This window comes from Somniosus microcephalus, chromosome 17 (assembly GCF_052327205.1).
Source record: "Somniosus microcephalus isolate GS21.2 chromosome 17, FLI_Smic_1.0, whole genome shotgun sequence".
In the NCBI taxonomy this organism is placed as follows: Eukaryota; Metazoa; Chordata; class Chondrichthyes; order Squaliformes; family Somniosidae; genus Somniosus; species Somniosus microcephalus.
The window spans coordinates 42,469,127-42,488,560 of record NC_141003.1 but is presented as its reverse complement, the minus strand read 5'-3'; the positions used below and the strand labels follow the sequence as shown (position 1 = coordinate 42,488,560).

The 19,434-nt window shown below is 41.7% G+C and overlaps 1 protein-coding gene across 2 annotated transcripts in view; it reads left to right on the top strand.

Moving 5' to 3' along the window:
* The first annotated feature begins 1,376 nt into the window (after positions 1-1,376).
* cerk (ceramide kinase) overlaps positions 1,377-19,434 on the top strand; it is a 64,084-nt gene continuing 46,026 nt past the window's right edge. The window contains exons 1-2 of one of the 2 annotated variants that reach the window (XM_086010292.1): positions 1,377-1,732; positions 17,056-17,187. In XM_086010292.1, coding sequence (XP_085866418.1) covers positions 1,600-1,732; positions 17,056-17,187 — 265 coding nt within the window. In that variant the 5' untranslated portion in view covers positions 1,377-1,599. Of the gene's footprint in view, positions 1,733-17,052; positions 17,188-19,434 lie in introns of both variants that reach the window. The other variant, XM_086010291.1, reaches the window with a different exon arrangement.

Below are 19,434 nucleotides of genomic sequence, written 5' to 3'. Positions count from 1 at the left end.
TCGGTGTCCCGTCAGATATTTCGTCCGACCGCGGTCCACAGTTTTCGTCTGAAATTTGGAACGCTGTAGCTTCAGGTTTGGGCACCAAGCTCCATTGCACCACGGCCTACCACCCGCAGGCGAACGGGTTGTGTGAGCGTTTCCATCGGTCGCTAAAAGCATCGCTAAGGGCCACCCTTCAGGGCACTGCATGGGTAGATCGACTCCCGTGGGTTCTGCTTGGTTTGCGCACGGCGCCTAAAGAAGACCTGCAGTCATCTTCCGCGGAACTGGTGTACGGCCAGCCACTCCGGCTGCCGGGCGATTTCTTGCCATCGCCAACTAAGCCGTGGTCCGCGGCTGATCAACTCAGCACCCACCGAGAAATGGCCGACTCCTTTAAGACGATTCCGACGTCGCACCACGGCCTTCCTTCCTCTTATATTCCAACGGAGTTAAGGCAGGCCGAGTTTGTCTTCGTTCGCCATGATGCCCATCACGGTCCACTCCAGCCTCCTTATACCAGCCCCTTCCGGGTGCGGGAGGCAGGCAACAAGAGTTTTTTGGTCGACATCGGGGGCAAACCCGACTACATTTCGATTGACCACCTCAAGCCCGCGCACCTGGACCTCGACCAGCCGGTCGAAACTGCACAACCACCTTGCATTCATACAGTTCTTCACCATGTCTTCGAGTTGCCCAAAGCATTTCACACCCAATGAATTATTGTTGAAATGCAACCAGTTTTTATATGTCAGTGAGGACATGAACAGGCTTCTGCTATGATAACCCCTGTGATCAAAGAATCTGCCAGTATTCTCTGTCAAAGGTTACACCTGAATGGTTCGTTCGGCCCGACTGCCTGCCTCTCTTCCGCGGCCACGTTCACACCCGGATTGCCCTGGAGATGAAGCACGCAGTGTCCCCTGGCACGCTCGAAGCCTTCTGCAACCGGTGGGCACCGCAAGGACTGGACAGCAATGGAATTTTAATTTAATTTATTAAGTTTTCTTTAATGTTTTAAGCTACAGTTTATTTGTTTACTGCATCACCAAAAGAGTAGACCTGAATGGCCACTGGTGAGATGCCAAGGGTGACTGGCAGCCAGGCAACAGTTACCCCAGCAACGAGTCAAGGGTGAGGAAGGGATCAAAAGAGGCGAGGAGAGCCCAACCAACATATTGCAAACAAAGCACAGAGCCGGTAAAATGAAAAAATGAGAAAAGACAGGTTCATATTTTCCGGTCAGAAAATGACTTCTCCCGCCAGCCATTCACAAGACATGTGAGATTAGCCATGAGCACCGGCCTCACCTCAACTGCCGTCTGCGGCGCGGGCGTGACTCGCGAGGCCACGCCCCCTGCTCCTCTCGCCTCTCCCGGCAGCCGTTGACCAAGCGCGCGCGTAATAACGTCAGCAGGGCACGGCGCAGAGCGGCTGAGGACGGCGAGGAGAACCGCTAGTGGAACGGGCGAAGGCTGGAGGAGGAGGAGAAGAAGCGGCGGCGGCGGCGGCATCATCATCATCATCCCCCGCCGCGTGATGATCGCGCCTTGACAGCCGAAGCCCTTAACCCGCTCTCCCACGCTAAAAAATTGCAACCATAGTTCCCGGCCCGCCATGGAACAGCCCCCCCCGCTGCTGCTGCTTTCGCACTTGTTAGCCGACAACCAGCCAATCGAAGTCACCTTAACAGAGACCGTTTTGTTCTGGCAGTCGCTGCGCCCAAGGAAGCTCTCGTCAACCGCAGGAGGTGAGTGAAGAGCCGCCGCTCGGAGGCGGCGCAGGTGTCGGTGCCTCCTGTCGTTCGGCCGGGGAGAGAACGACAAGTAGCTGCTGGGCATTTGTTGGGAGAAGGGGGTGGTGGGTGATTGTTTATTTCTGACAAGCCAAGTGCCCTTTTCTTTTTGTCAATAAAGTAGACAGTACCCGTCTGGATCGAGAGCCAAGGCGAGCGAGCGAGCCTGGCGGGCTGAACCCAGAGGTCACGGCTGTCTTGTCTGAAAAGCAGCAAGAAAAAGGGATTAAAATATTCTAACGGATTGCGATGCCCTGAAATCTGAGAGTTCATCAGGTGTTTACTGCTGGTTTTGAAGTTAGGCACTTTTAAAGTTCTAAAAGTTGAATGGACTTTACTCAGTGGACTTTAATACGCTGCAGCTTTCTTTCAGCTGCACGGTCGTTGCGGTTTCCTCCTTCTGTGTCCTAATTGCTATATTATCTAATACGCCTAAAATGGCAGTTGTCTTCTGGAATTATTTACAGTTCATGCTTTTATCAGTGTGCACACGAAGCAGTGATGCATTAAAAAAAATACAGTTTCGCTGTTTGAGATGCAATGGACCATCACATATCTGCCCATATCAAATATTTGAGCTGTATACATTCCTACTTTTGTCCATTACCTGGAATTAAAGATCAAGATTTTAATACCTGTTATCATTGTGTTTCAGCATTCCACACTTGTTGCATTGCTGTTTACACAATGGTCTCTGTGCAGTTATCCATCTGGTTTTCAGTGAAAATAACTTTTAGGTCTCCTTAATTATGAAAAAGCATTGCTAAAAGATATACTGGATCTGAAACCAATAATTGAAGTAATTTGTGTTGATCTGGTTAATAGAAAATAAGATGTTTTGCTCTTAATAGTGACCAGTCGAACTGCACATTTTGCATCACAGTGAAGGGGTTCTGGTTTTACAGCGGCATAAAATGTGCAGTAAAATAGAAGCCAAACCTTTGTCAGTTTAGGTTTCTATGTGACCTGTAAAGCTTCTGGTTTTTGAGAATACGAAGTGAGTATATTTGAATATATTTTAAGGATGAAACTGAAAGCACTCCCAGCAGTTCAGATTAACCATTTGAGGGGTCAGCCATTCAGACCTGTAAGGTCCCAGATTTGATTTCTGGGCAGTGTTTAGTTCAAGATGGAACAGCAGTGGGATTGGCACCAGTGACTCTGGGTAATGGAGGGAGATGTAAGCAGTTTTTCCACTCTTGGTCACTCCACAGCAAATCCTGCTAGAAGTGCACACCTCTGGACATCGGGTGAGAGGAGTATCTGCCTCAGCTGTGATGTTCTCCAGCAGTCCATAGGCTGCTGACACTTGCTGTTAAGGCTTCCACTTGAATAATAGCCACTTGTGGACGTCCCAGAGGGAAACTTGCATCCGTTGGACCGAACAACAGCAAGGCATTGATTCCTTGATAGTTAGGCAGGGGAGAAAATTGGAAAAAAAATTTTGTTTAATATTTTAATATGAAATTAAAATTTCCAAGGGTGGTCTTTCACATTTTGGTAAACATAATGATTTATGACCATTTGTCATTCTTTAAGATTAGTGTGATGGAATTTTGAAAATTTTTACAAATCAAATGTTGTCATCAGTTTTTAGACTTAAATTTAATTATTTTACATGTGCTCTTAGTTTTATACAGTCAGCTCTAGGTTCGGGGAGTAACGTGCATTGTTGTCATGTGAAATGATCTTGGATGTTGTAGAGAGAATTTGTATTAGATGTATTGGTATTTACAGTTGTTGGAGTTGCCATATGATTATTGTCGATGTGGAAAAATTGCAATGCAACAACTTTATTTGAAAAAAACAGCTCTGCTGTGGCTGATCAGGAATACCAGGCTAGTAAATTAAACTCCAGCAAATACACATTGCAACAAATGTATCCTGTATTTTTCTCATGGGGGTGCAGATAAGTCAAAAAGAAAAGGACTTGCATTTATATAGCGCCTTTCACGACCCCGGGACATCCCAAAGTGCTTTCCAGCCAGTGAAGTATTTTTGAAGTGCAGTTACATTTGTAATGTAGGAAAAATCACTTCCAAATTGCAGGACACCCTTATTTGAAGGATTTGCAAAAATAATTTGAATCTGTTTGAGGTCAGTTCCACCATTCACAAGAGCAAGATGAAGTCACATGAGCATAGTAGCATTAAAACACCGATTTAATGCTGGACTACAGTTCCATGATACCTCACCAGTCAGTGTTCATGTGAGCCAAGATGGTGTGCTCAGGATATTCAGTGAATGAGCGTAATCATAACAACAACTTTCATTTATATAGTGCCTTTAATGTAGTGAAACATCCCATGGTGTTTCACAGGAACATTATCAAACAAAATTTGACACCGAGCCACATAAGGAGATATTAGGACAGGCGACTGCACGCTTGGTCAAAGAGGTAGGTTTTAAGGAGCAGCTTAAAGGAGGAGAAAGCGGAGAGTTATAGGGAGGGAATTCCAGAGCTTTGTGCCTAGCCAGCTGAAGGCATGGCTGCCAAAGGTGGAGCAAAGAAAATCAGGGATGTGCAAGAGGCCAGAATTGGAGTAGCGCAGAGATCTCTAAGGGTTGTCGGGCTGGAGGAGTTTACAGGGATAGGGAGGGGCAAGGCCATGGTGGGATTTGAAGACAAGGATGAGAATTTTAAAGTAGATGCATTGCCAGACCAGGAGCCAATGTAGATCAGCAAGCACAGGGATGATGGGTGTACAGAACTTGGCGCAAGTTAGGATACGGGCAGCAGAGTTTTGAACTAGCTCAAGCTTATGAAGGATGCATGATGGGAGGCTGGCCAGGAGAGCATTGGAATAGTCCAGTCTAAAGGTAACAAAGACATGGATGAGGGTTTCAGCAGTAGATGAGCTGAGACATGGGCAATGTCGAGCTTTTTATTCAGCATTAAACAATTTGGTGGATTGTGTTGCTACTCTTCAATGCAATCGCTGGTATCTAAGTTTCAAATTTGTGATTCCATTCCTGTAAAGTTTGGGTTCAATTTCCCCCCCCTCTCTCTCACTCACACTCTCTCTCTCACACACACACACACACACACACACACACACACACACACACACACACACACACACACCCCACCCCCCTGGGGGTGTTGGCTTTCTCCTGTATCAAAGCACATGACATTTGCTATTGTATTAATGAGCAATGTGTATGCAGAAGAACAAACGTATAGACATAGCACAGCATTTCTCTAAACGAGATTGCAGAACAGCCCAGTCACAAAGCAATTAATGCTAGTTGGCTACTGTATTCTTGAGCTTCATCTAGGTTTGCCAAACCCTTTTGTCCATGCATGTTTTATTTGCCTGTGGATTCTCGTGCTCTGCATTGATCTCTGGTTCATGTTTGTGCACAAATCTCTCGAGATTGTTTCTCTTTGGCATGTTTTCTGTTTGTGTGATGGGAAATGCACATTTTTAGAGAAATCCAAACAATTTTCACTTTGTCCTTTCTACTGTTACAAGTTTTTGATAACCAATCAATCTGGATTATCTCTCCTAGGGAAGCAAGAGGCTGTATGCAACTCTACCAGTTGCAACCTTCGTATTACAGTTAATTCATCTTTTTCCACTTGAACTTCTTTAAAGCCCCAGCATGTGTAATTTGTGGTATCGCGCCGACCTAACCATAGTAGCTTTGAAACTTCGCACTCATCTGTTGGATACCATTTAAATATTAGATAAATGTGTCAAATGAAGTTTTGTCTTATAGTCCCTTTTGAGGTATTCCCTATATTGTCTGTATTGAGATGCACATTTAAAGCCTGTATACAGACTTTCAAGAAAGAGTGCCAAAAGCATGACCTGTAGGAATCTAGTGGGGGCTTTACTAATTTGATGAGTGTCCAAGAGTATGTCTTGTGAAAATTTTGAAAAATTTCCTATAAAATTGTGAAGTTTGGTGCATTCTAACAAAAAGAACTCTCAAATAGGTGATGATTTAGACATTAGAAAATTAAAGTACAATTCTTGAATTTTATAGTTGTAAGTTCCATCTGAAGGGATGAAACTAGGTCAAATTCAAGTTTTGTATTATTACAGTAGTTATTGAAAGATCTGATTGAGCTCGCTTTGACACCAATTGCTCAGCTCTCTGACCCTCCTTCAGAAGGAACAATAAACTAATCAGAATCATCTCGGCCTGAAAGGATAAATCACTGGCCCAGAAATTTACTTCGCTTTGACCCACAACTTGTTTGAGTGGCAATTTAAAAAGAATTGTAATGGGTCAATGTGCCTAAACCAGCTTTCATTTCCACCTGAAAAAGGCCATTGCAAGGGAATTTTGTGACTGCAGCCAAGGGCAAGTGTGCATGTGCGTGCAAGTGGTGACCAGCAGAAGCCCATAGAAACATACTTGTTTATGGGTTTGGTAACACAATTAAATACATTTTCTTGCACTGGCCATGGTTGTATTTTTGTAAATTAAAGCAGTTCTATAGATCCACTCCGTTCTTTTATATTGACCTGCATCAAGAATTATTAAGGACGGAAAGGTTGAAGATATTTAGCTACAATTTTAACAGAAACTTCATAAGTTCCACAATGTTGCACAGTATCATTGGGTATTAAGTTACTTATTTGTTACTTACTTAAAACAGTTACACTTGTTTTGATATTCTTGCAGTTTTGTTAACAGTTTGGGAGTGCATAATTAAAAAAAAAAAGTATTGTTACTTCTAACAATTTTTTTTGTAGAGCAAAAAATCACAATTGTCACACACAATGAGCCTTTCATGCTTCTTCAGCGGGGTCCCCTGCCTTTTGTGTAGTTTCCCAGGGTTGGATGGCAGAGAGCAAGAACTGTAATGAGGCCTACATCCCAATAACTGAAATATTTTTTAAAAACTGCTCCTTCTAAGAAACTCCTTGGAGCAAAAAGTAGGGGAGATTATCCAGTTGTGCGCTCGTAGTGTATTTGTATGTCAGAAAATTGTGTACGGAGTCAAATTTTTCCACCCACTAAAATGAATAGGTATGCACAGTCTGCAATTTCCCAATCATTTCCTGACATGCACTGCCAACACAAGTAGAACATCTCTCCTATGTCAACTGGAATATTTATTTATGCATCAATAGTTGCTTAATTGGTTGAAATAAAGCACTAGATTTTAAATGTCCAGTTTGACGGTCTGCTTTTGGTTTCCATGTTGTCCAGTTAACATTTTCATAGTGCACAATTGTCGTAGTAATAAAAAGTGACATTTAAGAAAATTCACCCCAGATGATTAACAGTCACAGTAAGTGGGAATGACTAGTACTCCATTCCCATTGTTTAAGTGAAATGGAGTAGTTTTGAAAATGGCTTTGAATCCATCATTTTTTAAAGCTTGAAGAGCTTATAATCGCAAACTACACTGTAATAAGCTCCCTTTTCAAAATAATTTTAAAACAAAAGTCCTGTGATAGAAATATAGCCAACTAATTAACATGATTAATCAATGCTTAATTTGATACTAATACTTTGATCCCATTTCCAGTTCTTGATTGAAGGGGGTGGGGTAAATATATGATTGGAATGTCATTTCCTTACACCTTTCCCGGTGTGTTGACTTCTTGCTTTCCCCCCAGTGTGTTGACTTTGGATATTGGTGAGGGAGATGGCTTATCAGAGGAAGGCAGCAGCAGCCAACTTCCTGGCATCATGGGTGGTTCTGCTGCACAGGACGGGAGGAAAAAGCGGTAGAGCTATAGTGATAGGGGATTCTATTGTAAGGGGAATGGATAGGCGTTTCTGTGACCGCAAACGAGACTCCTGGATGGTATGTTGCCTCCCTGGTGCAAGGGTCAAGGATGTCTCGGGGCGGCTGCAGGGCATTCTGGAGGGGGAGGGTGAACAACCAGTTGTCGTGGTGCATATAGGTACCAACGATATAGGTAAAAAATGGGATGAGGTCCTAAAAACTGAATATAGGGAGTTAGGAAGTAAATTTAAAAAATAGGACCTCAAAGGTAGTAATCTCAGGATTGCTACCAGTGCCACGTGCTAGTCAGAGTAGAAATAGAAGGATATTTCAGATGAATACGTGACTAGAGGAATGGTGCAAGGGGGAGGGATTCAAATTCCTGGGACATTGGAACTGGATCTGGGGGAGGTGGGACTAGTACAAACTGGATGGTTTGCACCTGGGCGGGACTGGGACTGATGTCCTAGGGGGAGTATTTGCTAGTGCTGTTGGGGAGGGTTTAAACTAAAGTGGCAGGGGGTTGGGAACCTGTGCAGGGAGACAGAGGAAAGGGAAGCAAGGATAGAAACAAAAGACAGGAAGGAGAAAAGCAAAAGTGGAAGGCAGAGAAATCAAGGGTGTAAATCAAACAGGACTACAGTAAATAATAATTCTAAAAGGACTAAGTGTTAAAAAAACAAGCCTGAAGGCTTTGTGTCTTAATGCGAGGAGCATTTGTAATAAGGTGGATGAATTAGCTGCGCAAATAGATGTAACCGGATATGATGTAATTGGAATTACGGAGACATAGCTTCAGGGTAAGCAAGGCTGGGAATTCAACATCCAGGGGTATTCAACATTCAGGAAGGACAGGCAAAAAGGAAAAGGAGGTGGGATAGCATTGCTGGTTAAAGAGGAGATTAACACAATAGTAAGGAAGGATATTAGCTCTGATGATGTGGAATCTGTATGGGTAGAGCTGAGAAATACCAAGGGGCAGAAAATGTTAGTGGGAGTTGTATAGAGACCCCCAGACAGTAATGCTGAGGTTGGGGATGGCATTAAATGGGAAGTTAGAGACGCGTGGAATAAGGGCACAGCAGTTCTCATGGGTGACTTTAATCTACATACAGATTGGGCTAACCAAATTAGTAACAATACTGTGGAGGAGGAATTCCTGGAGTGTATACAGGATGGTTTCCTGGACCAATATGTCAAGGAACCAACTAGAAATCAGGCCATCTTAGACTGGGTATTATGTAATGAGAAAGGATTAATTTGCAATGTTGTTGTGCGAGGCCCCTTGGGGAGGAGCAATCATAATATGATAGAATTCTTCATTAAGATGGAGAGTGAAGAAGTTGACTCAGACTAGGGTCCTGAATTTAAATAAAGGAAACTACGATGGTATGAGGCGCGAGTTGGCTAGGATGGATTGGGGAACGTTACTTAAAGGGTTGACAGTGGATAGGCAATGGCAAACATTTAAAGATCGCATGGATGAACTACAGAATTTGTTCATACCTGTTTGGCATAAAAATAAAACAAAAAAGGTGACTCAACCGTGGCTAACGAGGGAAATTAGGGATAGCATAAGATCCAAGGAGAGGACATATAAATTGGCCAGAAAAAGCAGCGAACCTGAGGATTGGGAACAGTTTACGATTCAGCAAAGGAGGACAAAGGGATTAATTAAGAGGGGGAAAATAGAATATGAGAGTAAGCTTCCAGGGAACAAAAAAATGACTCAAAGCTTCTATAGATATGTGAAGAGAAAAACTTAGCTTAGGCAGTCCCTCGGAACCGAGGATGATTTGCTTCCACATTAAAAATGAGTTCGCAGGTGACTGATTAGTCCAGTGTGGGACCTACAGTCTCTGTCACAGGTGGGGCAGACGGTGGTTGGAGGGGTGGGTGGGTGGGTGGGGTGCTGGGGTTGACGTGCGCTGCCTGAAGAGAAAAAGATTGGTGAAATCAAGTTTAGGTCCCTTGCAGTCAGAATCAGGGGAATTTATAATGGAGAACAAAGAAATGGCGACCAATTAAATACATACTTTGGTTCTGTCTTCACAAAGGAGGACACAAATAACCTTCCAGAGATTTCGGGGAACATAGGGTCTAATGAGAGGGAGGAATTGAATGAAATCAGTATTTGTAGGGAAATGGTGTTAGGGAAATTGATGGGATTGAAGGCCGATAAATACCCAGGGCCTGATAATCTACATCCTAGGGTACTTAAGGAAGTGGCCCTAGAAATAATAAATGCATTGCTGGTCATCTTCCAAAATTCTATAGACTCTGGAATAGTTCCCATGGATTGGAGGGTAGCTAATGTAACCCCACTATTTAAAAAAGGTGGTAGAGAGAAAACGGGGAATTATAGACAGGTAAGCCTGACATCAGTAGTGGGGAAAATGCTAGAGTCCATTATAAAAGATGTAATAGCAGAGCACTTGGAAAACAGTGACCGGATCGGACAAAGTCAACATGGATTTACAAAAGGTAAATCATGCTTGACTAATCTACTGGAATTTTTTGAGGATGTAACTGGTAGAATAGATAAGGCAATAGATTGGGAAAAGGGGAAATGCAACGGGACCTGGGTGTCCTTGTACACCAGTCGCTGAAGGTAAGCATGCAGGTGCAGCAGGCGGTTAAGAAGGCAAATGGTATGTTGGCCTTCATAGCGAGAGGATTCGAGTACAGGAGCAAGGATGTCTTGCTGCAGTTGTACAGGGCCTTGGTGACACCACACCTTGACTATTGTGTGCGGTTTTGGTCGCCTTCTCTGTGGAAGGATGTTCTTGCCACAGAAGGAGTGCAGCGAAGATTCACCAGACTGATACCTGGGCTGGCAGGAATGACGTATGAAGAGAGATTGAGTCGATTGGGCTTGTATTCGCTAGAGTTTAGAAGAATGAGGGGGATCTCATTGAAACTTATAAAATTCTAACAGGACTAGAGAGACTAGATGCAGGAAGGATGTTCCCGATGGTCGGCGAGTCCAGAACCAGGGGTCACAGTCTAAGGATAAGGGGTAAGCCATTTAGGACAGAGATGAGGAGGAATTTCTTCACCCAGAGAGTGGTGAACCTGTGGAATTCTCTACCACAGAAGGCAGTTGAGGCCAATTCATTAAATATATTCAAGAAGGATTTAGATATATTTCTTAAGGCTAAAGGGATCAAGGGATATGGGGAGAAGACAGGGACAGGGTACTGAATTTGGATGATCAGCCATGATCTCATTGAATGGCAGAACAGGCTCGAGGGGCCTAATGGCCTCCCTCTGTGCTAAAAGATTCTATGATTATATACTCTAAGTGGTTGTTGTCATTATTGCTTGGGGAAAGGGGTCTGACTAAAAGTCTTTACAATATTTTCTTGCACGGGAGGGAAGGCCATGTTCTGTCAAATGCCATCTACGTCAAAATGTTCTGGAGTGATTGTTTTTGAATTTTTCCCACCCCAGTTGGCCACAAAGGCTTACTCCTGTACTAAGTGGAGGATATTTTAATAAGATTCTAGAAGTTAGATAAGTATCATCTTTTCTGAGTTTTTACCTCAAATTTTGGCCAGATTCAATTTCTTTTCCTCTGATTTCTACAGCATAACTCGAAGCACAAGCTGATCAATTTATATCATCCAAAGCCTGATTTGGACAAAATTCCATCAGATTCAGAAACGACTTTCTTGGGTTCCAGCTTGCTGCACGTCTGTGAAATGCTGTTTGTGACATGTTGCAAGAGAAGGATAGTAGTGAGGCAGAAACCAGTGGCTTCACCACCTAGGGACCAGCTTATAGACTGCTTCTGAATGGCAGGAAGGTCATTAACCTATTTCCAGAATCAGGCCTTCCCTGGAAAGCATCATGTAAGTCAGAGGATATAAAGAAATTAGCAGGAGAAACGTTAGATGCATGAAGGAGCAGCATCCATTTGAACACCTCAGTGGCTGGAATCATACCTGACACAAAGGTAGTTGCTTGTGGTTGTTAAAGGCCAATTATCACAGCCCGAGGACATGGCTGCAAAATTGTCCTGGGTCCAACCATCTTCAGTTGCTTCATTAATGACCTTCCCTCCATCATAAGGTCAGGAGTGGGGCTGTTCACTGAGGATTCCAGTGTACAGCTCCATTCACAACTCTTCTGATAATGAGCATGCCAGAGTCCAGCTGGGTCCTGGCTAACATCAGGCTTGCTTCACAAGTGGCAGATAATGATCAGATCACAGAAGTGACCAGATAATGACTATATCCAATAAGAGAAATTCCAGCCGTCTTCCCTGACCTTCAGTGGCACCACCATTACTGAATGCCCCATGATCAACATCTTGGGGATTACCACTTAACTGGACCAGCCATATTAGCACTGTGGTTACATGAGTCGTGCAGAGGCTGGCTACTCTGCAATGAGTGCTCACCACCTGATCCCTAAAAACCTTTCCACCATTAACTTGGCTGGATGAACGCAGCTGCAACAACACTCTAAGCATAACGTCATTCGGAACAGAGCAGTTCACTTGATTAGCACCACTGCCACTGGCTCAGTATCCACCTCTTGCACTACAGGTGCACTGTGGCTGCAGTATGTGTAATCTACAGGATGCACTACAGTAACTTCTAAAGGTTGCTTCGACAGCATGTCTTTTCCCCTGTGGTCTCTACCATGGACGAGGCCAAATGTATATAGCAGCAGTGTCTTAAGGAACAATATCACTTTCAAGTCACACTCCCATTTGGATATGTATCGCTTCCTTCATCATTGCTGGGTTAAAATCCTGGGATAAATGTGGCCTTGCTTGCTTCACCCACATCCTGAGAACAAGTAATGAAGTTGAGTTTTGGTTGGCATACTTTACCATATTGTAACTAATGTGTCTGGATTCATTTTTATTGCTTAAAGGACAATCGTGACTAAGTTTACTGATCTGTTTATAATTCATCTGTCTTAAAGCATTAGTGTTGGAAAAGGCAGTATTTGCATTTGGATCATTAATGTCTTGTTCCATTATTCAATTATTTGCTTTGAATGCAACCAGTACCCTTACTGAGGTAGCAACCAGTATCCTGACTGACTGACTAGGTAAATATTCAGCAAATATTTTAATTTTTTTCCTCTGGTAATGGTTTTTAAATGAAATCTGCTAGATAAAAGGGGGAGTTCATTTGGAAAGAAAGACTTGCATTTATATAGTAGCTTTCATGACCTCAGGTCGTCTCAAAGTGCTTTACAGCCAATGAAGTACTTTTGAAGTGTAGGAAACTGATGCTTAGCAGCAAGACCTGAGAATTCTATTTGTACTGTTCCAGTGCAATAGCATACAAAACCTCAGAAGGTTTTGACTTCCATTTTCCACTACAGGAAACTTCGCGATATCCGGCACCGACGGGACCGAGCTGCTGCCGATCTATCAAAACTTCCGGATAGACCAGCGCTAATGTTGAAGGATAAGGAGGTTTTCATCTCCGTATCTGACAACAAACACTGTTGCTTAGCAACAGCTTGTAAACACTTGGTCCGTACCTTGGAAGCCTCTCTAAAGCTGTTGCTAAGCTACAGAGATGCTTTCCAGAGCCTGACTGTTTTTATTAAAAAAAATAAAAAAAATGCTAGGAGAAGAAAAAAAACCTGCTGATTTCTGCCGTTAGATCGAGGTTTCCGGACATACAACCTCCGGATAAACCAAAGATTCCTGTATTTTGCTGCCCTATAGATGAATAGGCTGTTTTGTGTTTGGCATCCTTGGCATCCACAGTGGGTGAAATATTTTACCAATGCTTTTGGAATATGTTTATTTGGTAGTATCCTCCGCAACTTTACTTTCCCCCTTCAATATTTCTTCTCTTTAATTGAGAGGAGTGGAATAATTACATAAAACAGATCATCATATACAAGTCCCATGTACTGGAGAACGCAAAATGATCAATGAAGGTTTGGCTTGTTCACCAGGTTTTAGAGTGCAAAAATGGTATGAGACTTTATTGCGCACACACTTGTTTATTGCATAGAGGTGCAATTTCCATGTATTTGCTTATTGTGTTTGTTTATGTCATGGTCGAGTGGGAAAGCTAATCTCTCTACAGTGCTAATTCAATCCTCTTCAAAAAGTAATGAATTTATAAAGTTGAATAAAACAAAGACTTCTGTTAGGCTTGGGTGAATATTGTTTTCAGAACAAACATGGTATTTTTGACTGGGCGCTACTGTTTGTGGCATTGAAACTTGGCTAGAAACCCACTTCAAGTATTCATATGCAAATAATGTAAGTTGACACTCTGGTATTTGTTAGTTGCTAGATGCAATTAAATGTTTAGAAAAAAAATGATTTACAATAGCAAGTAGTCCAGGCATGGACTCTTTCCACATATGTTGTGTATGCTGCACTTTGCAGTCAATGGTGGATGCATTTCTGTTACTTCTTGGCCTAGAAAATGGATCGCGCCCAGATCAGGGTGTGATTATGGTGCTGCACATGCCTAATTATGTCGGTGGCAGGACCCCACAAAATTGGAACCAGTCGCAGCCCCTGAGGCAGCTTGCCCGTCCTGGAAAGAATGAAGATCAGCCAGCTCTGATGCTGGCTGAGGCGCTAAGCAGAGTCAGGGAAGGGGGGGTGGGGTGGCGCGTGGTGGCAGCAGCCTGCCTACTGACTCCTCCTCCTACTGGCTCCACAATAAGGTACTTTAAAAAAAACTTGTCTTTCCAGCGGTCCCTTTTAAGTTTGGCTTTTAGCTGGCAAGTACCTGAGCATACTGACATCCGCATGCATGGTGCATTCTGCATCAGTCGCAAACGAATTTGGTAAAGAGGACTTGAAGCAGGCATTAACCTCCTATTTGCATATGAAAAGAACATAAAGGTTGTTTCAGGCACGGGCCCTGGGCCTGTATAGGATCCTTTACCAATATGTTGGGTGTAACTCTTCTAGCGCCGAATTTTCACGTGCCCGCCTTTTAAAATGAGCGCAGAGCCAATTAATTTCTAAGTCATTGTTTCTTGCAGCTGATGATTTACTGTTCACGATCATTCTGTAGCTCTTACTGATCAGATTAGCTTTAAATATCAACCTGAGATGAAAGTATCAATGAATTATCGTCAGTCAGAAATGGTGAGAAATCAGTAAATTCCTTGTGTGAAATGTAAGAATATTAAAAAAATTGTTTTCTGTATTGCACCAGGTGGTTTGTAAATGCTTTCTATCATTTTTACGAGAAGTTTTTCACTTCTAGGATTTTGTTTGAATGAAAAGCCCTCCAGTGAATTGGTTTTAGAAATGGACAAATTATTCCCTTAAATGCTATAATCTTATTTGCCAAGGATGGAGTTGAACTTCCTCATTCAGTGACTCAGTGGTACTGTTAGACAACTGTTTTAAGTGTGAAAGATTTTTGGAATTTAACTTTTTAAAATAAAAAGTATTTCTCAAGTATTATAAGATAACGCTGAAAACAATTGTGCATTGTTTACTCAAATGAGTTCCAAAACTAGAAATTTTAATTTATTAAAAAACTTAAAATCTGGAAACTGAGAAATTGATGCCCAGTAACATTTCTGATGTATCTTTAAAAATGTGGCATCATATAAAATGTTGTTTGTGCTCTATGAAGTGCCTTAGGTCATTTTACTATGACAAAGGTGCTATATAAATGCAAGTTGTTACTGTGTTAATTAAGGTAGCAGCAGCAATATTTTTGTTGTTGGGAGTAGGCTACATCTATTCTCTCCTCATGCTATCGGACATGGTTTCATATGCAGCACTAGCCCTCGATCACCTCGCCCAAATAGGTGTTCTTCATGACCGAGCCTGGACACGGGGACTGCTACCAGTCTATTTGAAGATGAGAGGCATGACAGTCAAGTTCAATTCTGTTTGTGATGCGCACAGGTACACGCAGCCCCTCCTTACCACTTTCTCCTCCACTGCCTTGTCTTTGATCAGTTACTCTTCATAGATCAGAAATCATATCTTGGATCTTCCTGGTAAACATAAAATTGCATTATGATGCATGCACACCCTATGCCTCCAATTAAAAGGAGACATTCAAACCTTGGAGGCTTTCAGAGAATGGGCATGAGTTTGATTCCTCGTGTCAGATAGCTAAATTATGAAGGTAGATGGGAGAAACTTATTTTCAACCTTAAAAGAAGGCAACTGAGAGGTGATCCTTGCATGAAAGTATAAATGATTGCAAATGGTATAGAAAAAGTTAATCCAGAATGCTACTAAAAACTAAACCATGACAGTGGGTCAAGTGGACACAGGTTCAATCTCGTAAAATGTAAATTTACGGCTGATTGCAGGAATTTGTTCAACAGGAGTAATTAACAGATGGAATGGATTACAGGTAAAGTTGTGGAGGTGAAAATGCTGGAATAGTTTAAGAACCAGTTGAATGCTGTAATATGGGAGGGGAAGAGTATTCAAGGACCTTTCTGGATGGATGATCTTGGATGGGCAAAATTGCTTTGTTACTTTTTCTACTGTGATCTTGGTCTTACTGCCACACTGTATGCCCACTGGCAGAGCCCTGTTACATAGGAAAGCAACTAAACCAGTTGATAACCACCTGTAGAACAGTAAGGCTTTAAAGGGGAAGGAAAATCGGGGCGGAGAGTAATTCCTCCCTTTGTGAGAAAAATAAATGAATTGTCTTCATAGAAATCTCTTTTTTAAATCCAACTTTTATTCCTGAAGTGTGATCTACATACCAGGCTGCTTCAGTAACATTTATTGTTAGATTCTTGGGATTGGTTGTTTTCATAAATACAGGAAACTTTCGGATATCCGACACTGACGGGACCGAGCTGGTGCCGTACCATCAAAAGTGCCGGACATACCAGCGTTAATGTTGAAACATACGGAACTGAAAAGCTCCGTGTGAATCAACAAACCCTGTTGCTTAGCAACAGCTTCAAAACAGTCGGCTGCAGCTGCAAGCGTCTCTAGCTGAAGCTGTTGCTATAGCTACAGACCTTGCAGTGCCTGAAGCAACGAGAACTAAAAAAACTTATAGAAAACGGCTCCAGATTTTTGCCGTTAGATCGAGTATTCCGGACATATAACCTCCGGATAAACAAGTTTCCTGTACTTAAGTTGTTCATTGGTAGTTTTCTAGCCACACTTCACTTTTAATTTTACATTCCCTACATGCTGGTTTACTTTGAGCCAAACTGTTATGGCCAAAGTACAACTTAAGTCACAAGACTTAATATATAACTATGAAATTAAGATTTCCTTCATTATATTTTAATTTTCAGCTACTTTAAAATGTGTTGTATACAGGTCCCATGAAGTGCAATTCCTGTAGAAACCTCATGCAATTGTTGTGTTCAGTACAGCAGTTATAGATTGACCTAATTTAAAATGTTTTAATTAATTAAACTGCAGATATAACTTGCATTTTATGCATGAAACATATATAACCTGATCTATCTTGTCACTTTTGATTTTAGCAGCTAAGGCTGTAGCAGCCCATGACTCAAACCAAATTTATTACGATTATTTAATAGTCATGTATTAATGTATTTAGTCATCATCTAATAGTATTGCCTGAAAAAGGGATTTTAACAAAATCAAATCTTGTGTATTTTTAAGCAGGGAGCCATTCCGTGCCTATCGTTGAGATTGTTGCTGTTCATGAAACTGAAGTAGATGCGATAAGTAAAGAAAGCGGAAGATGGCAGAAGATGCCCTCGTTTTCCACTGAGCTAATTTTGCATGCGTTCACAGGTACAGCTGTTCATATTTCAACCAATACTTCACTAACATTTCATTCAGTTTTACATTATTATAATTTTGTAAATTGCAATTTCGCTGGATAATGGACACAATTTTCAGTAATTGTTCACTGCTGTTTAGTCATCTCTAGTGAGTCACAGAAGTAGCTACAGTATATCGATGGGAAGTCTGTTCTAATCTGACAGGTCCTATGCAAAAATCTAATAACCTTCAGCTCTATTTCTGTATTGTACTATTCTATTTAAATATTGTTCTGTGCAGATTTTACTATATTAATACAAATACTTAAATAATGTTTTATACTGCCAGATAGTTCAGTTGTCTACTTCGGTGCAGGATTTTTTTTCTCCACCACCATCAACCGCCCCCCCCCCCCCCGCCATTTATTTTATTTTGGCTCCTGGATTAACAACGTTTATGATGTTGACAATTTCTATTTAGGCTCCAAGATCAAGAGAAAGATTTGAGTGTAGAATGCCCTTCAGCCCATTCAATCACATTCTCTCGGAATACCAATGCCGCCACCTTCTATTACAGCATCTGGCCATTAAATAAATAGAATATCTCATCCTTCCTGGGAACACATTGCAGTTATTGGTCATCCTCTTTTTTTTTAAATACTCCTTCAAGTGCATTCTAAACTTGCCCTTCACAACCCTGAATCTGTGCCCCTCCTGTTCTATTGCCCTCGCGTTTCTCGAGGTATTATTTCATTTTTACTTTATCCCATTTAAGTTTCTTGCGTACCTGTAAGATTCCTGCTGAGAAGTATCTTTTCAAGGATGAAGATCTCTAGCTTAGCAAGTCATTCTTCATTGCTCTTTCCTCTAACAATGGGGAAAAGTCTTAATTGATTTTCTCTGCATTGTCTTTGTCTCCACCAAACAGACCAAGTCCAACTTCCTTAATTTTTCATGCCGTTTATTTATGACACTTTTGAGACTAAATGGAAGCTCATTGTGTGAGCAGTTTTAGGCTTAAAGGCACATTGTACAAGGTGATCTGTTGATGTGCTCTCTCCGAACTCTGTAGCCTTTGACTTTTCAGATGCCGTTTAATCAAATGTTGGATATTTTAAAATAATAACAAAATGCATATTTGTAGTGATGTGTATTAGGACATCAACCTTTAATTGATATTAGCTGCTGGCTTCCACATTGCTCTCTGCCCAGGGACAGCAGAGCTCTATGCATGCAAACTTGGATAGATGCCCACAGTTCTTCCCACTAGTAACTGCATACTGGTTAGATTTTAATTTTGATACATAGCTGAGGGAATTTTGTCTCTGTACTAAAAAGATTCAAAGTGAAGTTTTAAAATTCCTCAGACAACCTAAACTGCCAACCATTTAAACTTCACACTGGGTTGCAGTTGTACTGGAGTGATTGCAAACTTGGCGGGTCTCAGCCTATTACCATCTCGTCTAGTTTCTAATCTCTTTTACTTCTTTTGTTTCTTTTATTCTTTTGTCTGATCGCAGCCCTGCCTTCGATCTAGTTTCTTTTCTTTCCAGTTTTGAAGAAGGGTTCGACCCGAAACGTCAACTCAAATTTCTCTCCACGGATGTTGCCTGACCTGCTGAGTTTTTCCAGCATTTTCTGTTGTTATTTCGGATTTCCAACATCTGCAGTATTTTGCTATCGTACGAGGGTTTTAAACCTCTTGCTTCAGTGTGCTTCGTACCAAAATTATACCCCACAGCTTGTAACAATAACACTTGCAAGTACGATACCACTTCTTCTCCGTGCCAATTGTACCTAGCCTATTGGGCTACTTAGTCGTTCTAGGCCAATTAAGAACACTTGGCTCTGTTTCTACCAGACTTTCAATAACCCTTGCTGCATTTCTTGTGAATGTAAAACATTTTCAGGCAATGCACTGAAGCCAAAATAAATCAACTGACGGCTTTGAGTAATGGATAAATATTTTTTTAAAGAACATTGAAAGTAGTATGTTAAACTATAAATGCAATAAATACCTTCAAAGGCAGGATAACTAATCTGGACTATGATGGACTTTTCTAAATTTATGGTAGTTGTTGAGTCAGACTATTTCGGAAACACTGCTGTCAGAATCTCGAATTAATGGCTTTGGAGCTGTGCCATTTACTAGGACTAAGTGAGATTATTCAAAGACCATTTTTTGTTTAAATTGAGCATGAGGAATACCATTGTTTTATTCAGCATTTTACATACTCACTTTGTGAAAGCTGCCAGAAATTAACTCTAAATCTTGTCA